A 20,971-nucleotide genomic window follows, 5' to 3' on the forward strand; every position below is an offset into this window, starting at 1 on the left:
GTTCAGTCATAGGCTGGACTCGATGATCTTAGAGGTCTTTTCCAACCTAATTGATTCTGTGGTTCTGTGATCTGAAGAAAATCTACTGACCGCAGCCAAGAACAAACACACTCTTTCAAACCCGACCATCCTTCTCTGCAGAATCGTACAGACCCTCCCCAACAACATCTGCTCCCCGCAGTGCGCGGGGACGCCCTCAGCCGTACGCGGTTTTCACACGAATTCCTTCATCAAGCCCATATTTATTTATCAGAAGTGGGCGGAGCCCACCGAGCCCTGAGGCAGAGAAAGGAAGCGGCGATGACACCGAACCGAGTCTCGAACCCGCGGCCCCCACGCCCCCGTCAGTCCCTGCGCGGCCGCGTCACAGCCCCGCCCACTGCTCCGCCCGCGCGCGCTCGGCGCTGCGGCGACATCAGCTGACCGCGGGTCACGTGACCCCCCGGCGGGTGTGCGGGCGGCGCGGCCGGGCCGGGCATGGGGCAGTGACGGTAACGGGGGAGCCGGGAATGGGATGGGGAATGGAATGAAATGGGGAATGCGGATGGGGCAGTGACGGTAGCGGGGGAGCCGGGAATGGGGATGGGACGGGGGATGAGGCGGTGACGGTAACGGGGGGGCCGGGCCGGGCCGAGGACGGAGCAGTGACGGTAACGGCGGGGCGAGGCCGGGAGCGGAAGGGGAACGGGGAAGGAGGGAAGGACGGGTGCCTGCGCTGCCCCGAGCGGCTGCCGCAGCGCCCCGGCCTCCCCCGGCGCCGAGCCTGGCGCGAAGGGCAGCGCCGGCCGGGCCCGGCTGTCCCGCGGCCCCCGAGGCTGTGCCGGGCCTGGGGCCGCCCGGCCGCGGCTCTGCGGGGACTCACCTCGGGCAGGGCCAAGTGACAGCGCGGCCCCGGGAGCACCGGCGGCTGCGGGGCCAAGGGAACTGACACCTAATCCCGGTGATCGAGGTCGGCGGCTCCGTGGGCAGCAAGGGCAGCGCCCACAGGCCGGCCCGGATCGCCTCCGCACGAGCGGGGGGACGGCTCCTTGTGAAATCTCGAAATCTCCTCGGCTTCGCGTTGTGACCACTTCTGTTTGTGAAACGTGGAGGCCGAGCGTCAGAAATGATTTCTGAGAGCGAGCTTCACCCTGGGGACCTTAGCTGGGATTCTGTTTTGACATCACTATGTTTTTCCAGTAACGGCACTGAAAAAGCTGTTAAGAGGTTTTCTTTCAGATTGTAGTATACTGCATGGAAGATTTTTCTTTGGAAGTCCATTTTTCCTTATAACGTAGGGATGAAGCAGTATAAATGATAGGTAGTAATGCAAAATACATTTTAAATAATATTTCAAACTTATTTCAGGCATTAGAGTAGTGAAGATTCAGAGCCAGGTACTTTAGAGGAAAAGTTCAAGGGATGAAACATTGCAAGCATTTTGGAGACGAGTAGTGCTTATTTGACTAGTGGAACATCTTGGTGATGTGTTTATGTTACTGAAGTCTCTTCGTAACTGCATATGGAAGAATTGTTAACACTTCAGTGTTACTTTATGAGTATGCTTTCGAGAAAGTGTCAAGGGAAACTCCCCCAAGGGATGGTGCCTAATTGTTGAATCTAAAATGATAAAAGAGCATTGTAATCAATTTCTTAAGCTCTTATAAGTGACAACTTGCATTCTTTAATAGTACTGAATGAGATAGAGATGGGTTAGAGCACTGCTGGTCTTGCAAGGTTGAATTTATTTTTGTTTTTGCAATATGAAAGTTTTCATCATTCAGTGTTAAAATAGTTCAATGACCTGTAGAACTGTAAATATCAAGGTAGCTATCTCAGTGCTGTACATAAAATTGGAATTCTAGAACCTGTCCCTGGAAAGCCTGAACTTTGGATCAGCGTGGTCTGTAGAGAGATTCTTGTATAAACTTTGTTTCTCATTTTCCTAACTTTTTTTTTTGTTATATAGCAAACTCATTTTGCTGGTGTTGGCCAGAAATTGCTTACAGTGGCCTCTTGGAAGCAGTTGCACCCATTAATGGGTGGCTTTACCCACATTCAGCAGAACTAGGACCGTGGGTTGTACTCAAAATATTTTAGTGTGGTAGGGTATGGAATGGACAATGTTTAGGAAAAAAACACCACCTCGAAAGCATCAGCTTGATTATCTGTACTTGTACTATGGTATTGAATGTTTTAAAACTGAGAAATATATGTGTTGTGGGCCATTCCATTTATGTGTGGGGATATCCATTTGTGAAGTGTGTATGGCTGAAACAATTGAAACAGCAAAAGTAGGGAAGAGCGACAGTGGAACTGTGTATGACACGTTCTGCTCAGTACATTGCAAAACAGTGCTGGTCATAGAGTTGCATGGTGTGAGCAACAGCTCACTTATCCATTCTTATAGCTTATTCTAGGTTTTACTTGAACACTTGGTGTTTCCTGCCTTATCCTGTGGTCCCTTTCTTTAAATTTCTTGGCTTTCATTTTACACTGGGTCTGTATATATTCTTTGTCCAACCAGCATTTGTTTCTGTTTTGCTAACCCTTCTGTAGCACTTCTCCTTTCTTCGCTTCTTGTTTGGTATTCCCCGTAGTTCTGATTTCAAGCCCTCTCACATAAAACAAACACTTAAAACTCTTCTGTCAAGCTTTTTTTTCTTTGTATGTATTTGATAAAACTCCATTGAGTAAGTACCTTGAATGGGAAATCATCTTCCTTTCCATGCCTATTAGAAATGGAGCAGAACTTCGGGAAAACCAATGACGCAGAAATGGTGAGGAAGGGAACTTCATTGGGTTAATGATTCCTGGGAGCTACGACTGTTACACCTGTGCCACGTGACTTTAAGCAGGAGAGAAGGACCCTGGTTATTCAGATGAACAATTAATTTTTGCCTCACATATTAAGGAGTCATAAAATGCTATAATCCATTGGGATGTTAGCGTAAGAAAAAGATTTGCTGCAAGTCTGTTAGGTGTTTGTAACTTTAGGCTTGTTTATGGTAGATTTGGAGTCATCATATGAAATCTGAACAGTTGGTCTTGGAAAGCTAACTTTGAAAGGCTGGAAAACTTTACTTATTGAAAGCAATTTTTCTTTGCAATAGGTCTATTAATTTTTTTTTTATGGGAAAAGACATTTAAAATTTTAATGGTGAGCTGATTTTCCCAATCTGTAATGCAGGGAGTGAGACTGTGTCATTGTAAACACATAATTGTTTCCTTAGCCAGTATAATCTCTGGAAACTTTATACATATTCTTTAGAGGGTATTTATGTTTCAGGAAAACACGAGAATGCAGTGTTCCATCTCTCTTACTGAATAGGATTCTGGATTTCTGTTTTATGACTCTTCTGTCTTTTACTTGGATATTGACACATTGCTGCTGCCACCACCTAAAGTAGTTTTTTTTTATCCAACATTTGTTCCAAAGCTTTTTCTAGACCTAGATTAGTTAAATCCAAACAAAAACAATTTAAAGCTTAAGCACTTTGTGTGTGTGTGTATCAGCTGTAGTGGTGTCTCCCTGCCTAGGTGAAGTTTCTGTAAACTTGGCCATGCCTTTCATGGGGCCGGAGTTCAGTGGAGTGTAGGAAAACCTCAAGTGCACCAAGTTTGGTGGGTATTAAGGAAGATAATGCATCAAAGTGGTCTGAATAAGAGAAAATTTTGTTTTGTTCCAAATCATTGATAATTAGCAGATGTCCTGTAGAGACTCGTTATGTGAGATAATCCCATTGGTGCTAAACAAGGAAGCCCTGTAGCATGGTGATAACTAATGTTGTGTGTGTCTGGTCTGGTAAATATTCTGACTTCTCAGATATCTGTACCTGCCTTGGCATTGTCTGCATTTGGGATTGTAGCACTGCTGTGCTGCTGCCTGGCGGTGCAGTGTCGTGGAGTGTGTGATATTGAGGACCTCGGTGACTGGATGTCATCATCCCCTGCTATAAACAAGGCACCTTAGCTGAAGGAGGTGGCTGCTATAGCAGTGACAGCATGTGCTTCATGATTGTAATTTAATGGCTGGTAAACTTCCTTCAGCATTTACTTACTTTAAAAAACTATCCTAATCTGAAAAATTATTAGAAAAGATATAATGTCAGAGTTGAAATTTGTTTGGTTTTTCCTTTTTTTTCTCTCTGATATGTTCAGAAAAAGTTGTTGTACAGAAGCTGGAAAATACATGCAACTGTGAAAATGATTTGGGTCCTGTTTTTTGGATTTATTTTCAGTTAGATTGTTTACTTGTAATCTTTCTGTGAAAGTACAGTTGAAAGATGTTGCAAACTCAGCCCACCTTAACTTGCAGCATGGGCAGTTTAAAAAGACTTTCCAACTGTGCAGATGTGATTTGGAAGATAGGAAAAATGAATTTGAAACCACGTGGTACTCTTGGGTAAAATCTCTTAGAGTGATTGGAACTGCACTTTAGTGACACGGAATGAGATATTTTTCTTCAGGCCAAGCTTTGAATGCTGCATTAATGGCAGATATTTTTTCTTCTCTCCCTTACTTTCCTTCTACTAGTGTCCTGCCTTTATCTTCAGAAGCAGAAAGCATCAAGATAAAGGCAGAAAAATGACCGAGTTTTGGCTGATTTCTGCTCCTGGGGAAAAAACCTGTCAACAGACGTGGGAGAAACTACATGCAGCAACTACAAAACACAACAATCTTTCTACTAATTCAAAGTTCAACATTCCGGACTTGAAGGCACGTAAACCCTGTGTTGTCTCCTAAAAAGTGTGTTTGTTTTGCATCATCTTTGTTTCTCTAGACTAAAACTACAGGTGAGGGGTACTTGCAAACGCTTTAGGGAGTACAACTGACTTCTTTTGATGTTTATGTGTGGATCTCAAAAAATAATTGAGACAACAGTTACCTTTTTTGTGAATTTTGCTCATTCTGTATGTTTTAAAGGTTCAGCAACCTGAGTTCTTTCAGCTAATACAGCAGTTTTTCCAAGGATGATCTTATGCTGCTATCAGTTGGGGAAGAAAAATGGAAACTTGTGATCTGAGTACTGAGATGATAGTTTCCTTTGACTGTTTTGTTTTGCTTTTTTTGTTTTTTCCTTCTGCTTTTTTCCTTTGCTTCTTTTCTGTCTGAGATGCAGTGGAAAGGCTGAATTTAAAATACAGGGGTAGTCAAACAGCTGCTGCCTTTTCTCTCTCCAGAAGTAACATTCTTCTGTTAAAGTAGTGGTTATCTCTGGCTGAGCATTCCAGTGTGACCTGCCAGTGTGTTATGGAAAATGGGAAAAAAACTGTTTAAATTATTCCTGTGAGAAGCAAGTAGGAAGAAAATACTAAAGCAGTTTATTTTGGTTTAATATGATCATCAGCATATGGAAAAGTTACAAGCCAGTGTATTTGTTAAGAAAAGGTCTATCCTGACACCTGAATATTTATTGAACAAGAAGAATTGTGAGCTCAGTTTAGTGGAGTGAAAGCTCATCAAAGTTTATAAAAATGAAGAGAAAAAAAATACCATTGATCTTTGTCTACGTAATGGATCAAGTTCAGGTGGTGCGATGCCTTCTTCCTGTCTCTGCTATGGAACAAGCCCAGGGCCCAAAGTGCTTCAGTGTGTCTTTTAAGAGAATCTTCCAACTGCCATGACTTCGGACTGTCCTGAGTTAAAATAGGGACTAAACAAATGTCTGTCTCCTCCCAGGGGATCCTTGGCACAAGTCAGGGTGGCTACAGCACTTAAGGGAGTTGTCAGTGAAAACTGATGGAGCCCATTAGGGCTAGAAATGATTGATTTTGCTTCTACTCTACTTCCTGTAGGGCAGAAGTTGAATATACCTTATATAAAGTTTGGCTTCTGTGGACCTGGTAAAACTGTTTGAGTGAGATCCTTTAGTTAAAACTCATTAAAACAGTGATTTAGTCTCCACTGAACAGCAACCTTATTGCTTGAAGACTTACTTGTCCTCTGGCTTGTAAGTGACTAGTTAAAACCTGAGCTTCCTTATTCTGCATGTGGCTTAGAAGAAGGTGGGGCACAGAAAGGGATTTAGTTGTGGTGTTTCTTAAATAATTCTGCTCCTTTCTGCTTCAAGGCTAAAGAGAAAAGGAATAATGTGAATCTGAGTGCTCAAATGTATAGAACATAGATGCTAGACTACAAATATAATGTTATAGTGTCTTGGCTAGACAGAAGATTCACTTATGCCCTGTAATATTTCAGCAAGAAATGTGTACTCTAGATAACTACTTGAAATTAGGCAAGAAAGTGTTTTCTGGAGGATAAGGGAAGAAAGAGTGAAAGCCAGACAAGCCAGATATTCTGTTACCCCAGATGCAAAAAGTCCAGACTCTTGGTCTGACTGCTGCACTACTTTTGTATCGTCAGAGTTTTCAATGTCCTCTGGTGACCTCCAGCACTGACTCCTGATTAGAGAAATTTCAGATTTGATCTAAACTAGTAAATCAAATGCTGAAGCTAGTGCCTTGTGGGAAATACAGCCAATTCATAAACTAAACTTTGTTTTAACATGTTTTGGATAGCTAGATTGCTGGACTGAAACCGTGCACCAAACTAGTGAGTTAATCTGATACTGTAGTGCTTTATGGGAGTATCTTGAGCAAATGAAACACAGTGTGACTTTGTTAAATCGACAAGTCTGAAGTCCTAGAGTCCAGCATTTCATGTAGTTCTGCAAAGCTGCCTGTTGGGAAGATTTAAGTTTTATTGTTATTTGGTTTTACCTTTTATGTTTATATACAACTACTAATGCATTTTGATCTTTGCTTCTAGGTTGGCACACTGGATGTTTTGGTTGGTTTGTCAGATGAGCTGGCTAAACTGGATGCATTTGTGGAGAGGTAACAGCTTATTTTAACTAGGATGCAAAATATTAGAGTAATGATGTGATGGTTTGCTGAGTCCTAATAATAGACAGGTTATTTTCATCATTTTTTGTTCCATAGTGATCCTCTGCAGACAGTCAGCAAGCTAAGATTTCAGAAAGCTAGGATGCTGGTTTTCCTAGTATCTGTTCTTGAAAAAAGAAAAATAATCTGAATTTCTTGTGGAATATGCATTGATGAAGGATGGTTGTCCCTACAGTAGTGCTGCTGGGTCCTGGAGAATGGTTAAGAATTGAGCCTGGCAGCTTCAGGAAGTGATGGTATAAAGGAGTAAAAGCTTATTTTTTTAGCAAGAGTACAATTTACAGACTTTGAGAATGTACCAAATTATTTCCTAATCCACAGAAATGCTTAAACAGCATTAATATTAAAATGCAAGACTTGTTAATTTTGAAGTAACTACTGGCCCTTGGAAAATGATTTTGAGCAAAAGTAACAATATTTCACATAACCAGAACTTGTGGAGCCATCTTCTGTTTCGAGGAGAGAAGTCTTAAGTAGTTGTTTTAAGTAGAAAAGGAAACTATTTAGCATGGCCCATGTGAGTAATGTTATCAATGGCTTTTCTGGTCAGGTAAGCAGGTCTTGAGTAACGGATTTCCTTGTCAGAGTTGCCTTGTGTTTAATTTGGATTATTGATGATTTCTACCTCACTGTCTATTTTTAGAAAGAGTTAAGATTTTGAAAGTATTACAGACTTCCAAAAAGTTTGGAATTACATTTGAAGTCTACACCAGTGTGAGGGAGCTCACTTCACCTTGTTGAGAACTGATGAGTAGCAACAGTAAAGAAGGTTTTAAATAAAGTTGTGGAATATTTTTGAGAAGTTGGTCTCCTCCAGATACTGAGCCCAGCTTGTGCTCTTGGAATGCTTGTATGTAAAGCAATCATCATTGTCCTTGTTTGACCCAATCACTTTGGATCCAATCTCAGGCAATTTAAAATCAGTTTCGTGAATGATATTTCTCAAATGGCATGTTTTGTTTTTGTTTTTTTTACATATCTTTATTTTTCATTTTTCAGTGTTGTAAAGAAAGTGGCCCAGTATATGGCTGATGTTCTAGAAGACAGTAAAGATAAAGTTCAGGAGAATCTTCTGGCTAATGGAGGTAAAGTGTTAACCATGATTTGTGCATCCTAAAACTGTAGGAGGGAAGGCAGTGATCCTGAAACTTACTGAGGTTCTGTGAAGCCAAGTGCAAGGTGCTACACCTGGGTCAGGGCAACCCTCAGATGAATGGATTGAGAACAGCCCTGCTGAGAAGGATTTTGGGGTGCATTTTATTTTAGTAAAAAGCTGCCCTTGTCTCTGTATCAGTACTTTGTTTTCAAAGCCTTTTCATAGAATTTAACACAGCTCATATTGATGGAAGAGAGGCTGATATGAGTGGATTAGCATGATTCTTAGGTAGGGGCTTGGAGTAGTGTCTGTCATAAGTAGCTTTACAAAGCTGAGGCTTCAAGTGAGCCACGTAATCACTGCCACCTTTCTCGCCTTTGTAACCCTCCCTCCTCTAACCCATTTTTCTCACAGACCAAAAAATAATTGTTCCTGTCTGTAGTTCTCCAGCGATCACTGAGTTGGTAGTAAATATCATTTAGGGTCTACAGAGGTGGAGAAACCCATATCTTGAAGGCAGAAGTCACAGATAACCTACAACTTGATTGTTTATTTTCAAATTTCTCTAAGCAGCAGGGTCCGCACTTGGCAAGGTCCACAAAGACTCTGTTACAGTTCTGTTCTGTTACAGCAATTCTACATGGAATATAATATCTCTATCTTTTTGTTGCCTATCTTAACAAAGTTCTTTACAATTTTAGTTGACTTGGTCACCTATATAACAAGGTTCCAGTGGGATATGGCCAAATACCCAATCAAGCAATCCTTGAAGAATATTTCAGAAATTATTACAAAGGTAAGGTAATTTGTTTTATAAAAATTTCCTATTTGAACTTGAGATACTTATGCACAAAACTTGCTACTCAAAGCTATTTGTCTATTTTAGTCAGATAACAATAGTAGTGAACCTTATAGCAGTTAGTAACAAAAGACATACATAGGAGGTTGATAGGGTTTGGAGAGTGCTCCCTGAAAGCCATCATGCTGTCTTTCCTGATTTTTGTTTCCTAAGGTCACTGAGTTAACAAATAAACAGCTAGCAGATGATGTTGCTTACATTCAAATTTTGCTATACTAGCATGCTGTTTGTCTGATGTTCTCAAACTTTGTGGGCTATTAGTGAACCAGGGATCTTATTTACTTTCTGAAAGCTGTGGCACTCAGTTGTGAGGGGAAAAATAAACCTTCAGTGTTAGATGTAAGAAAGGCTCATTTGAGAGTTTCCATGCGTTTTCCTCATCTTTACCTTGGCAAAACGTTTTGTACTTTGAAGGTTTCGTTTGGTTTGTGCTTGCTGTGAGCCTGGACAGGGTCCTCAGCAGTGACTGACTGTATTCAAACAGTGAGAGAGTTCTCTGTAAGCGACTCTTGCTTTAATATCTTCACAGCTTTTTCATTTTTTTTTTTTCCTTTCCTGTTTTCTGTAATCTGCAGACTGGTTCTTGGAATTGTCTGTCACTAACTGGAAATACATAACCTGGGAAAAAAAAGCGGCTTCTTTGGATACCTATAGAGATAGACTCTGATGATGGCTAAGTAGGGACTATCATTGGGGTTGGGATGGGCAGACTTGTGCTTTGCTATAACTGCAGATTCCTGAACCTATTAATTTAATTTTTTTTTTTCAGAGATTACAAAATCTTAATATGTGCTACAAAGCTGACTGAAAATGCAACTAACACTTTTAATTTTTGATATTTTCTTTGGGTCTATCACTGCATCTTGAAGTTTTTCCACAAATTACAGTCAGTTACTGTTCCTGGAAAACATCTGCAGTGTGGCATTTTGTTGGAGGAAGACTGACTGTCTCATGGCTCTTAAGATTTGCACATTGAAAATATCTCACAGATATAATAATCTTAATATCTGACACTACTTTAGTACATATTCACTCCAGAAGAAGAAGGTATCAAAAATGAAGCTTTGATCTATTTCCAGCTGTTATAATACAGAGCTTGTTTCTGTTGCAATTAAACTTCCTGAAAAAGAAACAAAGGACATGAAGGGACATGCCCTTTATTGAAAATTATCAATGATTCAGTGCATGTTATTCTGTGTCCTGGAGTTTGCTAGATAAATAATCTGCTTGCAGCAAAGTTGTATACCAGAACCTGAACTTTAACTGTCTTACATTCTTCATCTGCATTAGGGACCTCACTGAATTATTAGGCAGGATATTTATTGAATGCAGAGAAACAGCTCTGCTGTAGTTAGGCCTGAGTCATCCTGTTGAGGGTTTCCATTCCTCTTCATGTTTAGCTGTACTTGTATTATGTAGGGACAGAGAAGGAAGATGACTGAAGAAGCTGCATTATGTTCTTGTAGAAGTGACTCTACAAGGAGATCATGTTGTGGGACTTCAAGCAGTTTTGTCTCAAGGCAAAGAGAGTCCTGACATAGTTAAGGTCTTCACTTTGGCATGTGATTAACATGGTGATATAGAAAAAATGATAGAGCTACATTAATTAAAATCTATGAAGCCTTTTGACATGTTAAATCATTTGAAAAACTTGTCAAATCATGAGATTCTATTTTTCCTGTATGGTTTATATCCTCACTCACTGTGGCAGCAGGTTCTGATGTCTGCCAAAATCAGTAACAGCAATTGCAATGGGGAGTTTGTCAGTTGAATAAAAATTAGAGCAGTGCTAAAAACATTTGAAATAAAATGAAATCTGCTGAAAATATCCATCAAGTTTTTTCAGCTTATAATGTTCAGAAGTACCATGAATCCCAGTGTCAATACTGAATACTTCAAAGATGACATCTGTGCCATGTGACAGCTGTCTTAATCTAGTCATTCTTTGAATTTGAAATTAGTCATAAAACTGTTATGCAAGGAGACAACCCTGATAGCCTTGGTGCCCTAATCCAACCGTTTCAGCAACCCAGGCATCCACTGAGGTACAACAGCTCAATTGTATAGTTACAAGAGGACACTCGTGTATTGCCAACAACTACGTAAGTGGTTTAAACATCTGGGTTTTCTGTGTGTAGAAGTAGGCTCACTAAGATAGATTGATACTTTCTTTAGCAATATCACAAGTCTGCCTCCTTTTGCAATGACCTTTATGAGTTGTTCACCAATTCTGCTCCCCAAAGGAAGTTTATATTGTTGATTCATTTGGTAATTTTACACAATTACATTTTCAAGAGCTCTGCTGTGACACTGAGGTTTGTGGTTCTGCATTCTGTAACATTCAGTAGGAAGCAAAGCTGGTTGTTGTTTACAGTAAACTCTAGCCAGTGTCACAGTAACAGGATTTTGTCTGAGCAGTCTTCTTTTAAAAGGCTACTGACTTTACAAATGAGAGCAACTAGAGTGTTGCCAGTTAGGAAATGGTGAATGGAATGGGTTTGTAAAGGCAGTGTTTGGTATCGATGGTTTTTGGGTTTTGTCATTAAGTAATGCATAGTTAGACTGTTGTTGAAAGTCTTGAGCCTTGGAAAAGACAGAGGGGAAGGTTGTCAGTTTGGGAAAAAGTCCAAGTGCACCAAGGCACTACCTTAATAGCTTCTGATTAATTTTTCCCCTATGCTGACTTCTAGCTGTACAAAAAAAAAAAGTGTTAGTGCTACTTCTTGTAGTGTAAAAGAGTTTCCACAAGGTATATGCCTTGTGTGACACCTGCTGAAATGTTCCACAAGCTTTGCTAAAGGTTATATCAGTCAAAGAATTTAAATAGCCTGAAATATTCATCTGTTTAAATCAATTTTGTTATTTTCAGAGAATTTTGTCTAAAGCATTACTGTGTCTGTAATGGTGCAAGCTGTTAATGTGTGGCCAAATAAAACTACCAGAATGGTCAAGATTTTGATGACTTTTTCCTGCTACAGACAAGCCAACTTAGCTGTTACCATAAAAAAGGTTGCTATTTAATTAAGCGACCTTGCTTTTAAGAGATATTTATTTTGTGGAAACAAAATCATATCTGGATCTCCCAGATGAAGTGTTTTTATACAAACAAAATGTTTTGTCAATGGCATAAATCCATATAAAGGGAGACTCCCTTGACTGTGTTCGGAAACTTGTCCCTGGGAATTTTCATGTGCTTATACCTCCATACCATAGTGAGGAGGCAGTGAAGCAGACAGTAGGCAGCATTATTATGCCAGACCAACACTGTGCCACATTCTTTGTTACCCAACTGTTACTGGGTATATTGATTTAAAACACTTCCTTGTATAGGGTACACACAGATATGCGTATGGTCGGCTGTTTAAGACGTACTAATTGCTTCATTTGTTTTGTGTTCTTCCACTTACTGCCAAGTTACTTAGCTGGGAATGAATAATTTTTGGTAATCATACTAATTTATCCTGGAGGATGGATTTGAGAAGGATGTCTTGCAGAAATGGTAAGCCAAACATGAGTTCTCTTCTAGTTCTTTAGACGCTGTTCCTTTTCTTTTTATCTTTAAGGGAGTAAACCAGATTGACAATGATCTAAAAGCAAGAGCCTCGGCATACAATAATCTGAAAGGGAATCTTCAGAATTTGGAAAGAAAGAATGCGTAAGTTACATTGTTTTTTGCTAATTGAGCACAGGGAAGTTATCTAAGCATGAAAACTTAAAAAATGTGGAGTGATACAGGCTCTAAGCTTAATGTATTTTTGAGGTATTTATTGATCTTGAATAGCAGCTGTCATAAAAGAACATTTATTACCATCTGACTGGTTGGTATTAGCTTACTTGTGAATGAAAAGCAATTCTGAAATCACAAAAGCACATACAAATAGTATAAATTGCTGGAGCTTTTGGGAGGAGCTTGCTGTTAGTGGTGTGTAACACTGCTCCGAAGTTGTCTCTCGTCTAAACAAGGAAGTCTTTCCTTCACTCCAATTTATGCTTTAAGCACATCAATATTACTGGGTTTCTTCCCCCATTATTAACCAGCAGAGACAGCAGTTGTGTGCACACAGATAACAAATTAGACAGGGACTGCATGTTGTCTTGTCACGTACGTGTGATGATTATTTGAAATACAGTTGAGGTACAGTAGTTCTTCTGTGCAAATATGGTTGATTAATTTGCCCCAACCCTGCCATTACAGTTAATGGTACAAGCCTGCTGGCTGATTCAGAAGTATGGGTCATACTAATGATAATATGTGACAAGCTGTTTTAGGAGTGAGCCATAACTTCTGTGTTAAGCCATGGTAATTTGTGAGCTGAGCCCCATTAAATCTATGTATGTTCTTCATCTTTTGTGAGTATGAGGCAATAGGCTGCTCTGACTTTTTTTATTATGGTTCTGTATGTGGGTCTGTACTAGATTACTTGTAACTCTGAGGCTCCATGTAGTAGAATTCACAATCCATGGTTTTAATGCTTCTTGTGGTCTTAAATAACTTTTAAAAAGAAAAGTTGGCTGCTTAAGCATGTGAGGTATTTGGAATATGGAAATGACGCACAGCAGCGGAGCTACTGATAAAAACTTTCAGTGACTTTGGACAGTGCGATATAAAATGCGCGTAAGGGCATTTTGTTTGCTCTGCTAATAGCAATTGGTTAGGTAAAATGTATTTTTGAAAATGTTATATTATCAAGCACTGGAAACTTATCCAGACAAATTCAGTTCTTAAACATGTAATTGTTCTGGCTGTCTTTGTTTCTCTGCAGGGGAAGCTTGCTAACCAGAAGTCTTGCTGATATTGTAAAGAAAGAGGACTTTGTACTTGATTCAGAATATTTGGTCACATTATTAGTGATTGTACCAAAGTAAGTTTATTTTTCATCTTAAGAGCAGAATAAAATAAGAAATCTAAATCAAATAATAGATCTCACAACCCTATAATACTGTAAGAAAGGACATGTGAATTTGTTTAGGGCTTTCCTGGATGAGCAAACACAAACATTCAGATGCTTAGTAGACGCAAAAGAGCCTGTGTGCCTGTATTCCTTTGTTCGTGAGAATTCATCATAAGGAATGCTGAGTGCTCATGAATTTCTTGAAGAAACAGGAGATTAGACTTAAATCTCTTATCTAGTGTCTTCTGTGACTAGTCATGTTGCAGAAAGCATCCTTATGAAAATAGTAAGTGCTGAGTAAAAACATGACTTGTTTTACATTAGAAGGCTTAATAATTAAATTATCCTGGTTAGAACTATGTTGACTTTCACCACCAAGTGAGTGAAGTGAACTCTTTACTGCTTTGCTTTGCTCTGCATGTTTTTGGATTGCCAGAACACAGATTTTTTACTTATCTAAGTCTCTACTGGTGGAACCCTGCTTATATCATGCCAATGGCTTTCTGGGGGAACAGGTGGTTCCTGTTTGAAATGTTTAAACAACAGAAACCCCATCTTTTCCTTTGGCCAAGGAAAGTGATGATACAGACACCCTCAAAACTCTTGTAAAATGAGAAAATAGCACTGGACTGTCTTTCTGGAGCTGGGAACAGAAAGAGCTTCCAACTTTTTAAAAGTCGACTGGCTTTCTTTACGAAATTAAGCAGTAGAGTCTGTCATATGTAAAACTCTGGTGAAGAAAGAACAGTTTTGCAGTGACTACAACAGCAAGCAGGTGGTTAGTATATCTCAGCTGTTATTTGTCTTTGATTTTGTTTTTGGTGTTGAAAGGATGGAACCTCTTCACCACCAACTGCAGAAAGGTAGGGCTTCCAAAATTCTCAGTCCTCCAGGCAAGTGCAGGACCATGGGGAGCCTGTTTGTAATTGTGGAAAAAGTAGTCCTATTAGTAACTCAGAAGAGGAGAGTTGCATAAGGAGTTTCTGATCAACCTTGACAGTTAAGTCCATTTGGTCCTCTGAGATCTGTACTTAATGATGACTGATTTAATTTCATAGTTCTTTCATTTCAAAAATTTTACACTTTAAATTTACATGAAGAGTGAAAATTTATTTACTTTTGCTATCGTTTTAGTTTATTTATCAGCAATTATAAAAACAGCAAGAGGAATACTGTCCCTGATGTCCTGAGTATTTGTGACAACCTACACCTGAGTTGGAAGATGTGATGATTAAATGCTTTTAACCCTTTTAAAAACACTTGATCCTTTAATCTCAGATTTCTTACTTCAGTGCTAAAAGTCTAACCATAACCTGTGTATTCTCTAGGGTAAATTATAATGACTGGGTTAAGCAGTATGAAACACTAGCAGAGATGGTTGTGCCACGTTCCAGCAAGTAAGTATTTAAATGCTAAGTCTCATATTTGTGTGTGCTGTGTTTTAGGAGTGTTCTTTATCTGGAGTGACTTAGAATGTTAAAGATTGGTCAAAAACTTGTCAAAATGTGTTTATTGATCAAGCCTGATCATGTCGTAGTTGAGGAAAAATTCAAATGACCTCTAACTCTAGGATTAAGAAAGTTATCAAACTTAATTTTTGTGGGAAGAGTAAGAGAATTGAAAAGTTAATCCATTTCTGGTCAGGCATATTCAGCTTCAAACTGGGGCATTGTGGGGATTAGCAACAAGTACTGGCTGCTGGCCTCTATGCTTTATGTCTGTATTTGGAGGAACTTGAAACAAGTTATAGATACTCTTGGAAAGCTTCTAAAGAATGAAGGACTGGAAGTGTAAATGGTTTTCTTATGTGCAAAGAAAGGTGACTTGCCTCTTTAGATCCTTGGTACCAAGCTAGTGCTTGGTGTCTGTGATGGGCAAATTTGATAATACTGTTAAACCACTTTACCACATTGAAAATAGCCAGTGTGTAGTACAAAGCATTGATGTGGTTAATTTTAACTGACAGGCTGAGATTTTGATCAGACAGATCTGATATTACCAGCTCTGTGCCAGTTACAAAATCTGAACTTGCTCTGGATGACTTCACATTTGAGTTGCATTAATTTAAGCCTAGTGGGAGATCTGCTAATGATTCTTAATTACTGGGAAACCATAACCTAGGGGTAGCTTAAGAAAAGGCTGCTCGTTAAACTATTGGATAATGGTTGTGTTGAAGACAGTATGACATTGAGGAACAGACTAAATATCTTCAAGCTTTTTTCCTAAGATGAAACCTCAAAATAAGCAGTATTATTTTGAATTCTAAAATAAAAAATCTACAGCATAAGAAACACTTTCTCTTGCCAACCTATATTTTTTTTAATTTGTGTACTTTTCTATTTTAAATCCATTTAATTTTTCTTTAAAATACATATTTCTAATAAATCCCTAGTCCAAACTTTTCAGTACTGAGCCAGTTTCAGTTCCTTTTTTTGTAAAATGATTTTTATTTTGAACAAATATCATATGAAGTGTTTCTGAGTGGTGAAGTCTCTGACTGTGAATTATAAGCTGCCATCCTTTATGAAGGAAGTAATTAAGAGCAGTTGGTTACTTTCTCTATAGGGTGTTTATTTCAGGAACTAAATCCCATAAGATTATCTATATTTATATTCTTACCTTGTAGCAATAAAGTACAACTTATGCTATTGTATGCCAGATCTGTGCTGACTTGAACCTTATTAATTCTGACACTTGGTTTGTTTTTTTCCTATGTAGTGTACTCTTTGAGGACCAAGACAGTTACCTTTGTAATGTCACCTTGTTCAGGAAGGCAGTGGATGACTTCAAGCATAAAGCCAGAGAATATAAGTAAGGCTTATTTTATGTGTGTTCTGTCTCTCATGCTTTGAAGGATCTCGATAGCCACTTCTGATTTTATCCACTTCCAAACGCAGATTTTTGGTCCGTGACTTCCAGTATAATGAAGAAGAGATGAAAGCTGATAAAGAAGAAATGAATAGACTGTCAACTGACAAGAAGAAACAGTTTGTAAGTCTTTATAAACTAGTTATTATAGAAATGTGAGACATCTAAGAGTTGTTATTGTTACATAAAAATGTCATGAACTTGTGATTCTGAGAAAGCATTGCAAGGGTGACATGCTGTACCCAGCCTGCCACCCAGCTAATCTGCTCTAGGATAAGTGAGTATAAGTGCTCCTAACTGCATTGAACCAAGGGCTGGCATCACAGCTGATAATATATGAAGTTTGAAAATGGACAAGTATTTGAATGACATAATCAGATATTACTAAAATGATCTTTAATATAGTTAGCTCATGAGAGCTGAGATGGTGAACTGAAGAGACAATAGAAGTCTCATTAAATTTCTCTACTTAGTATCGAATTCCCTCGAGCCGTTATGTCTATAGTGTAATCTGCCTTAAACTTGTCTTTGTTATCATGGTACAGATATTGAGTAGCTGCTCAAACATGAATAATGGGTTGGATCTTTTTCTGATGTTTGAATAACCTAATTTTTTTTTTTCATCTTCCCTTTCACAGGGGCCTCTAGTTCGATGGCTGAAAGTTAATTTCAGTGAAGCTTTCATTGCATGGATCCATGTGAAAGCATTACGAGTTTTTGTTGAATCTGTTTTAAGGTAATGAGGCAGATTTGAACAGTGTTTTTCTTCCTAGACTTTGTAAGACTTTATGTTTAGCTTGGGATTACCAAACTGAGGTGTGTGAACGCTGCTCTTCTGAAAAGGGGAAGGTGTTTTTAGCCTTTTTGATAAGTTGTTATAAAGGAGACAACCAGAGGATAAAAAGAAAACAAATCACATTAACTTTCAATCTAGTCCACTAGATAGCTGCTATGGGCTTATTTTGAAGCTAAAACTTGAGTAAGGAAGAAAGCTGAACTTGATTGGAATGTTGGCAAATGTTTCAAGCCCTCTAAGAAGGAGGATTGAGTAGAGACTGGATTCTCCACCAAGTGCATAAGCAAAGTCTTTCAAGTAAACTAATTGGAGTGTTCAAAACTTAGTCTGAGAGTTCAGGTAACTTAGAGGATTGTACTGAGTATTCAAAGATTTTAAATTATTTTGAAAGCACTTCTATTTTATTATTTTCAACTTGAAGAAAGAATTTCTGCTTTGATGATGCCTTATGAATTGTAGAAACAGAATGGTTTTGCAGAAATGGTAATGAGCAGAATTTCCTCTTCAGCAATAGGATCCTTTCTCAAAATCAAATCAAATTTTGCTTTGAAATATAAAAGAAGGTTTATTTCAGCATTTTCATAGTTTTCTACTTGACTTTGTCAGGTATGGTTTGCCAGTTAACTTCCAGGCAATGCTGCTTCAGCCTAATAAGAAAACAATGAAGAAACTGAGGGAGGTTTTGTATGACTTATACAAACACCTTGACAGCAGCGCAGCAGCTATCATTGATGTAAGTATTTTTGTGACTGCTACTCCCCTTCAATATTAGTTTCAGTTTGTTTAAATGGAAAAAAAAGTCTTGGCTTTATTAAAAAGTTATACCTCTCCATATTCTCTGTTCTCTCACAGTATAGAGAATTATGTCTCCTTATAAAAAATGTCTCTCCTATTTTACATTTTTGCAAGACAAATGATATTTAAAGTTGCAACCACTGTATTTGATGAGCTGTCTGGTTTAAAAGTCTCATGTAATTTCTTCTTACTATATTCTTTCCTACTACCAATGGACTGCAAACATATTCATGTCCTCAAAGAATTCAAACCAAGTCAACTCTGATCTCAAACTAGGCTTAAGGAATTTGAACATGCTTTGTATCTTTTTTGAGCCCAGAGGAATGCATAAATTGTCCACAGTCTGTGACAACAGTGTCCTTAGTACCAAAACTTTTTTTGGTTTGCATTGCTGTCTTTGTTTTTAAGTTAACATAGTTATCCTTCTCTGCTGAAGGAGGCTGAATTGATGTCAAAATGGAGTCAGCCTTTCCATCTGTAGAGGTCTCATTTTCATGTTTAAAACTGGTTTGCTGGCAGGCTTATTCTGCTAATTTGTTTTGTATTGAAAAGCAGTGATTTTCATAGTTAAAGATGAAATAAATATATATACCAAATCATAGGTTTAGCTGGATTAAGAAAGATTAAAAATAATCTTTCTTAATGTAATATTGAATGTAATGTTTTTCCAGAGTATCTCCAGGCCTTTCTGGGGAACAAGGATATGAGACAATTCAGGTGAAAATTAAAGGTGCTGAACTTTACATAACTTCCTGGATCATTCAGCACCCTTATAACATTCTTATCAGAGTAAAGTGTGTGTTTACTGTAGCAACGGATGTGAAATACTGATACGGAACTACTTTGATTTTGAAAAAGCACTTGTATTTAATTCTGAAAAATTGTGTTATTCATTTGTCAAAGTTCTAACTTTATCTGTTGTTAAACAGTTGCTTGATTGTGAAAATTTAAGCTTGCAGTCTTGCCTGGCCTATTTGCTTCAAAAACATATGAATATGTCATCTGCTTCTGAATAGGAGTCTGAATTGTAAGGGTATAACTGGTTTCAAAACTTTATTTGCAGGCAACTATGGATATTCCCGGGTTAAACCTCAGTCAACAGGAGTACTACCCATATGTGTACTACAAGATCGACTGTAACTTGCTGGAATTCAAGTAAAAGTTCCCTAACATGACAATCTTCTCAGTGTCGGTGTTAACAAACAGAAGTGAGGTTAAAGTACAGTAATACTTTTAACACTATACTAATCATATGCTTGCTTCTTATGTTAGGTGAATTTAACACACTGTGGTCCATCTCTAGACATTTTCTTTTTCAAGAACAGTGTAGGTAATCAGCTTTTAATCGACTATGTCTGTAAATGTATATTGACAGAATTGAAGTATTTATAAACAGAGTGATTTATTTAAGGAAAAGTTTATCCCTCTTTCATATGGTGGTCTGTGTTAATTCAATTTACCATTGTTTATAAAAAAAACTTGTTTACAGAAGAATAGTGTAAATGTTCATGGCCATTTTGTTCATTTGATTTAGTATATACAACTGTGTTAACGTTGTTGAACTGTGATGTAAAGTATGTAAAATTGGTATGAAATTGTGCTTTCTGAATGGTTTAAAATTACAGTCGATGCACTGTAAACACAGGAAAAAATAAACATACCTGTGCAAAAGTGTCACTTTCTTGTACCACATATAACTGCAGGTACCTGTGTCTAAACTGAAGCAATGTATTAAGTCTTAACCAGTGCTGCATCCTGCATGCACTGGTACAGAAATGAAATTGGCTTCAGCACAAATACTTTTAAGAGATGCAGGAATTTATTTTGCTTTGTGCGGAAATGCTCAAGTGTGTTGTTTGGCTGCCAAACTTATGTATGAATGTTTGTCATGTTTATATCTTTTTGACTCTAAAGAAAAGATGTGAGAATTACTGGGAAGATGGTGGTAAGCTGGGTTGTTGGCAAGCTAGGCTGAGCTGGGATTTTTTGATAATTCTTTGTTCTTTTCAATCAGTTGAAGCTTGAGACTACTTTATGGCTTTGAATACTGGGGACTGTTAAATGTGCTTTTTTTTTTTTTGCAACATCTGTTCTACCACACAGGGAATATAAAATTCCTTTTAATGTGTATAGAGAGGGGCTGTTTAGTAGCAGCTATTACAAGTATTCTACCTATATGAGTAGCTAAATATGCAGTTAAAACTGCAGTACTGTTTAAAACTAACTTGAATCAAGAGTTAGACTGGAGGAGCACTGATTTGTCAAAATTAGTATTTGAAGTATTTAGTCCCTAACTGAAAATACCAGTGCTGTGGCTCTAAGCAGTATAGAGCTTTTAGCTGTGGATTCTATAATCATAACCCAGAAGCATTTTTGAGGAATTCGCTAACTTTGATAAGACAACATTGAGATCCCTGATTATTAAAAGAGAAGTCTAGCTTTTGAGTGCAAGAGTTGCATCTAGCTCCTGATAGTGAAATGGGGTTTGACATCTATGAAAGTATTTGCTGTGTAAATTCATATTTACTTTTCTTACTATTTTTACAGATAAAGGGGGAAAGAGTGAGGTCAAGTGTTCAGTTGTGCTCACGCTCCCATGCTCTGTCTCATTTCCTTACAGAAGATAATAGCTGCTTACTATCCAGGTTACTAAAGTGTGTGACCAGATGGAAGGGGTTTTCCCTTTTATCACCCAGAAACTCCACTCTTTCCACTGTCTTTTGCTATTGCTACACATGAAGATGTGTAGCTAGGTCTTGGTTCTGAGCCCACTATAAC

At 38.4% G+C, this 20,971-nt stretch overlaps 1 protein-coding gene across 1 annotated transcript; it reads left to right on the forward strand.

The window, feature by feature from the left end:
* The first annotated feature begins 403 nt into the window (after window positions 1-403).
* ATP6V1C1 (ATPase H+ transporting V1 subunit C1) lies at window positions 404-19,870 on the forward strand. The gene is made up of 13 exons (XM_027657042.1): window positions 404-491; window positions 4,516-4,698; window positions 6,751-6,818; window positions 7,887-7,972; window positions 8,685-8,779; window positions 12,406-12,497; window positions 13,606-13,704; window positions 15,063-15,131; window positions 16,453-16,545; window positions 16,632-16,725; window positions 17,241-17,338; window positions 18,005-18,131; window positions 19,257-19,870. Exons 2-13 carry the CDS (start codon window positions 4,567-4,569, stop codon window positions 19,350-19,352), a joined length of 1,149 nt encoding a protein of 382 aa, XP_027512843.1. The 5' UTR covers window positions 404-491; window positions 4,516-4,566; the 3' UTR covers window positions 19,353-19,870.
* Window positions 19,871-20,971: the final 1,101 nt, after the last annotated feature.

This window comes from Corapipo altera, unplaced genomic scaffold (assembly GCF_003945725.1).
Source record: "Corapipo altera isolate COAL_440 unplaced genomic scaffold, ASM394572v1 52b, whole genome shotgun sequence".
NCBI lineage: Eukaryota > Metazoa > Chordata > Aves > Passeriformes > Pipridae > Corapipo > Corapipo altera.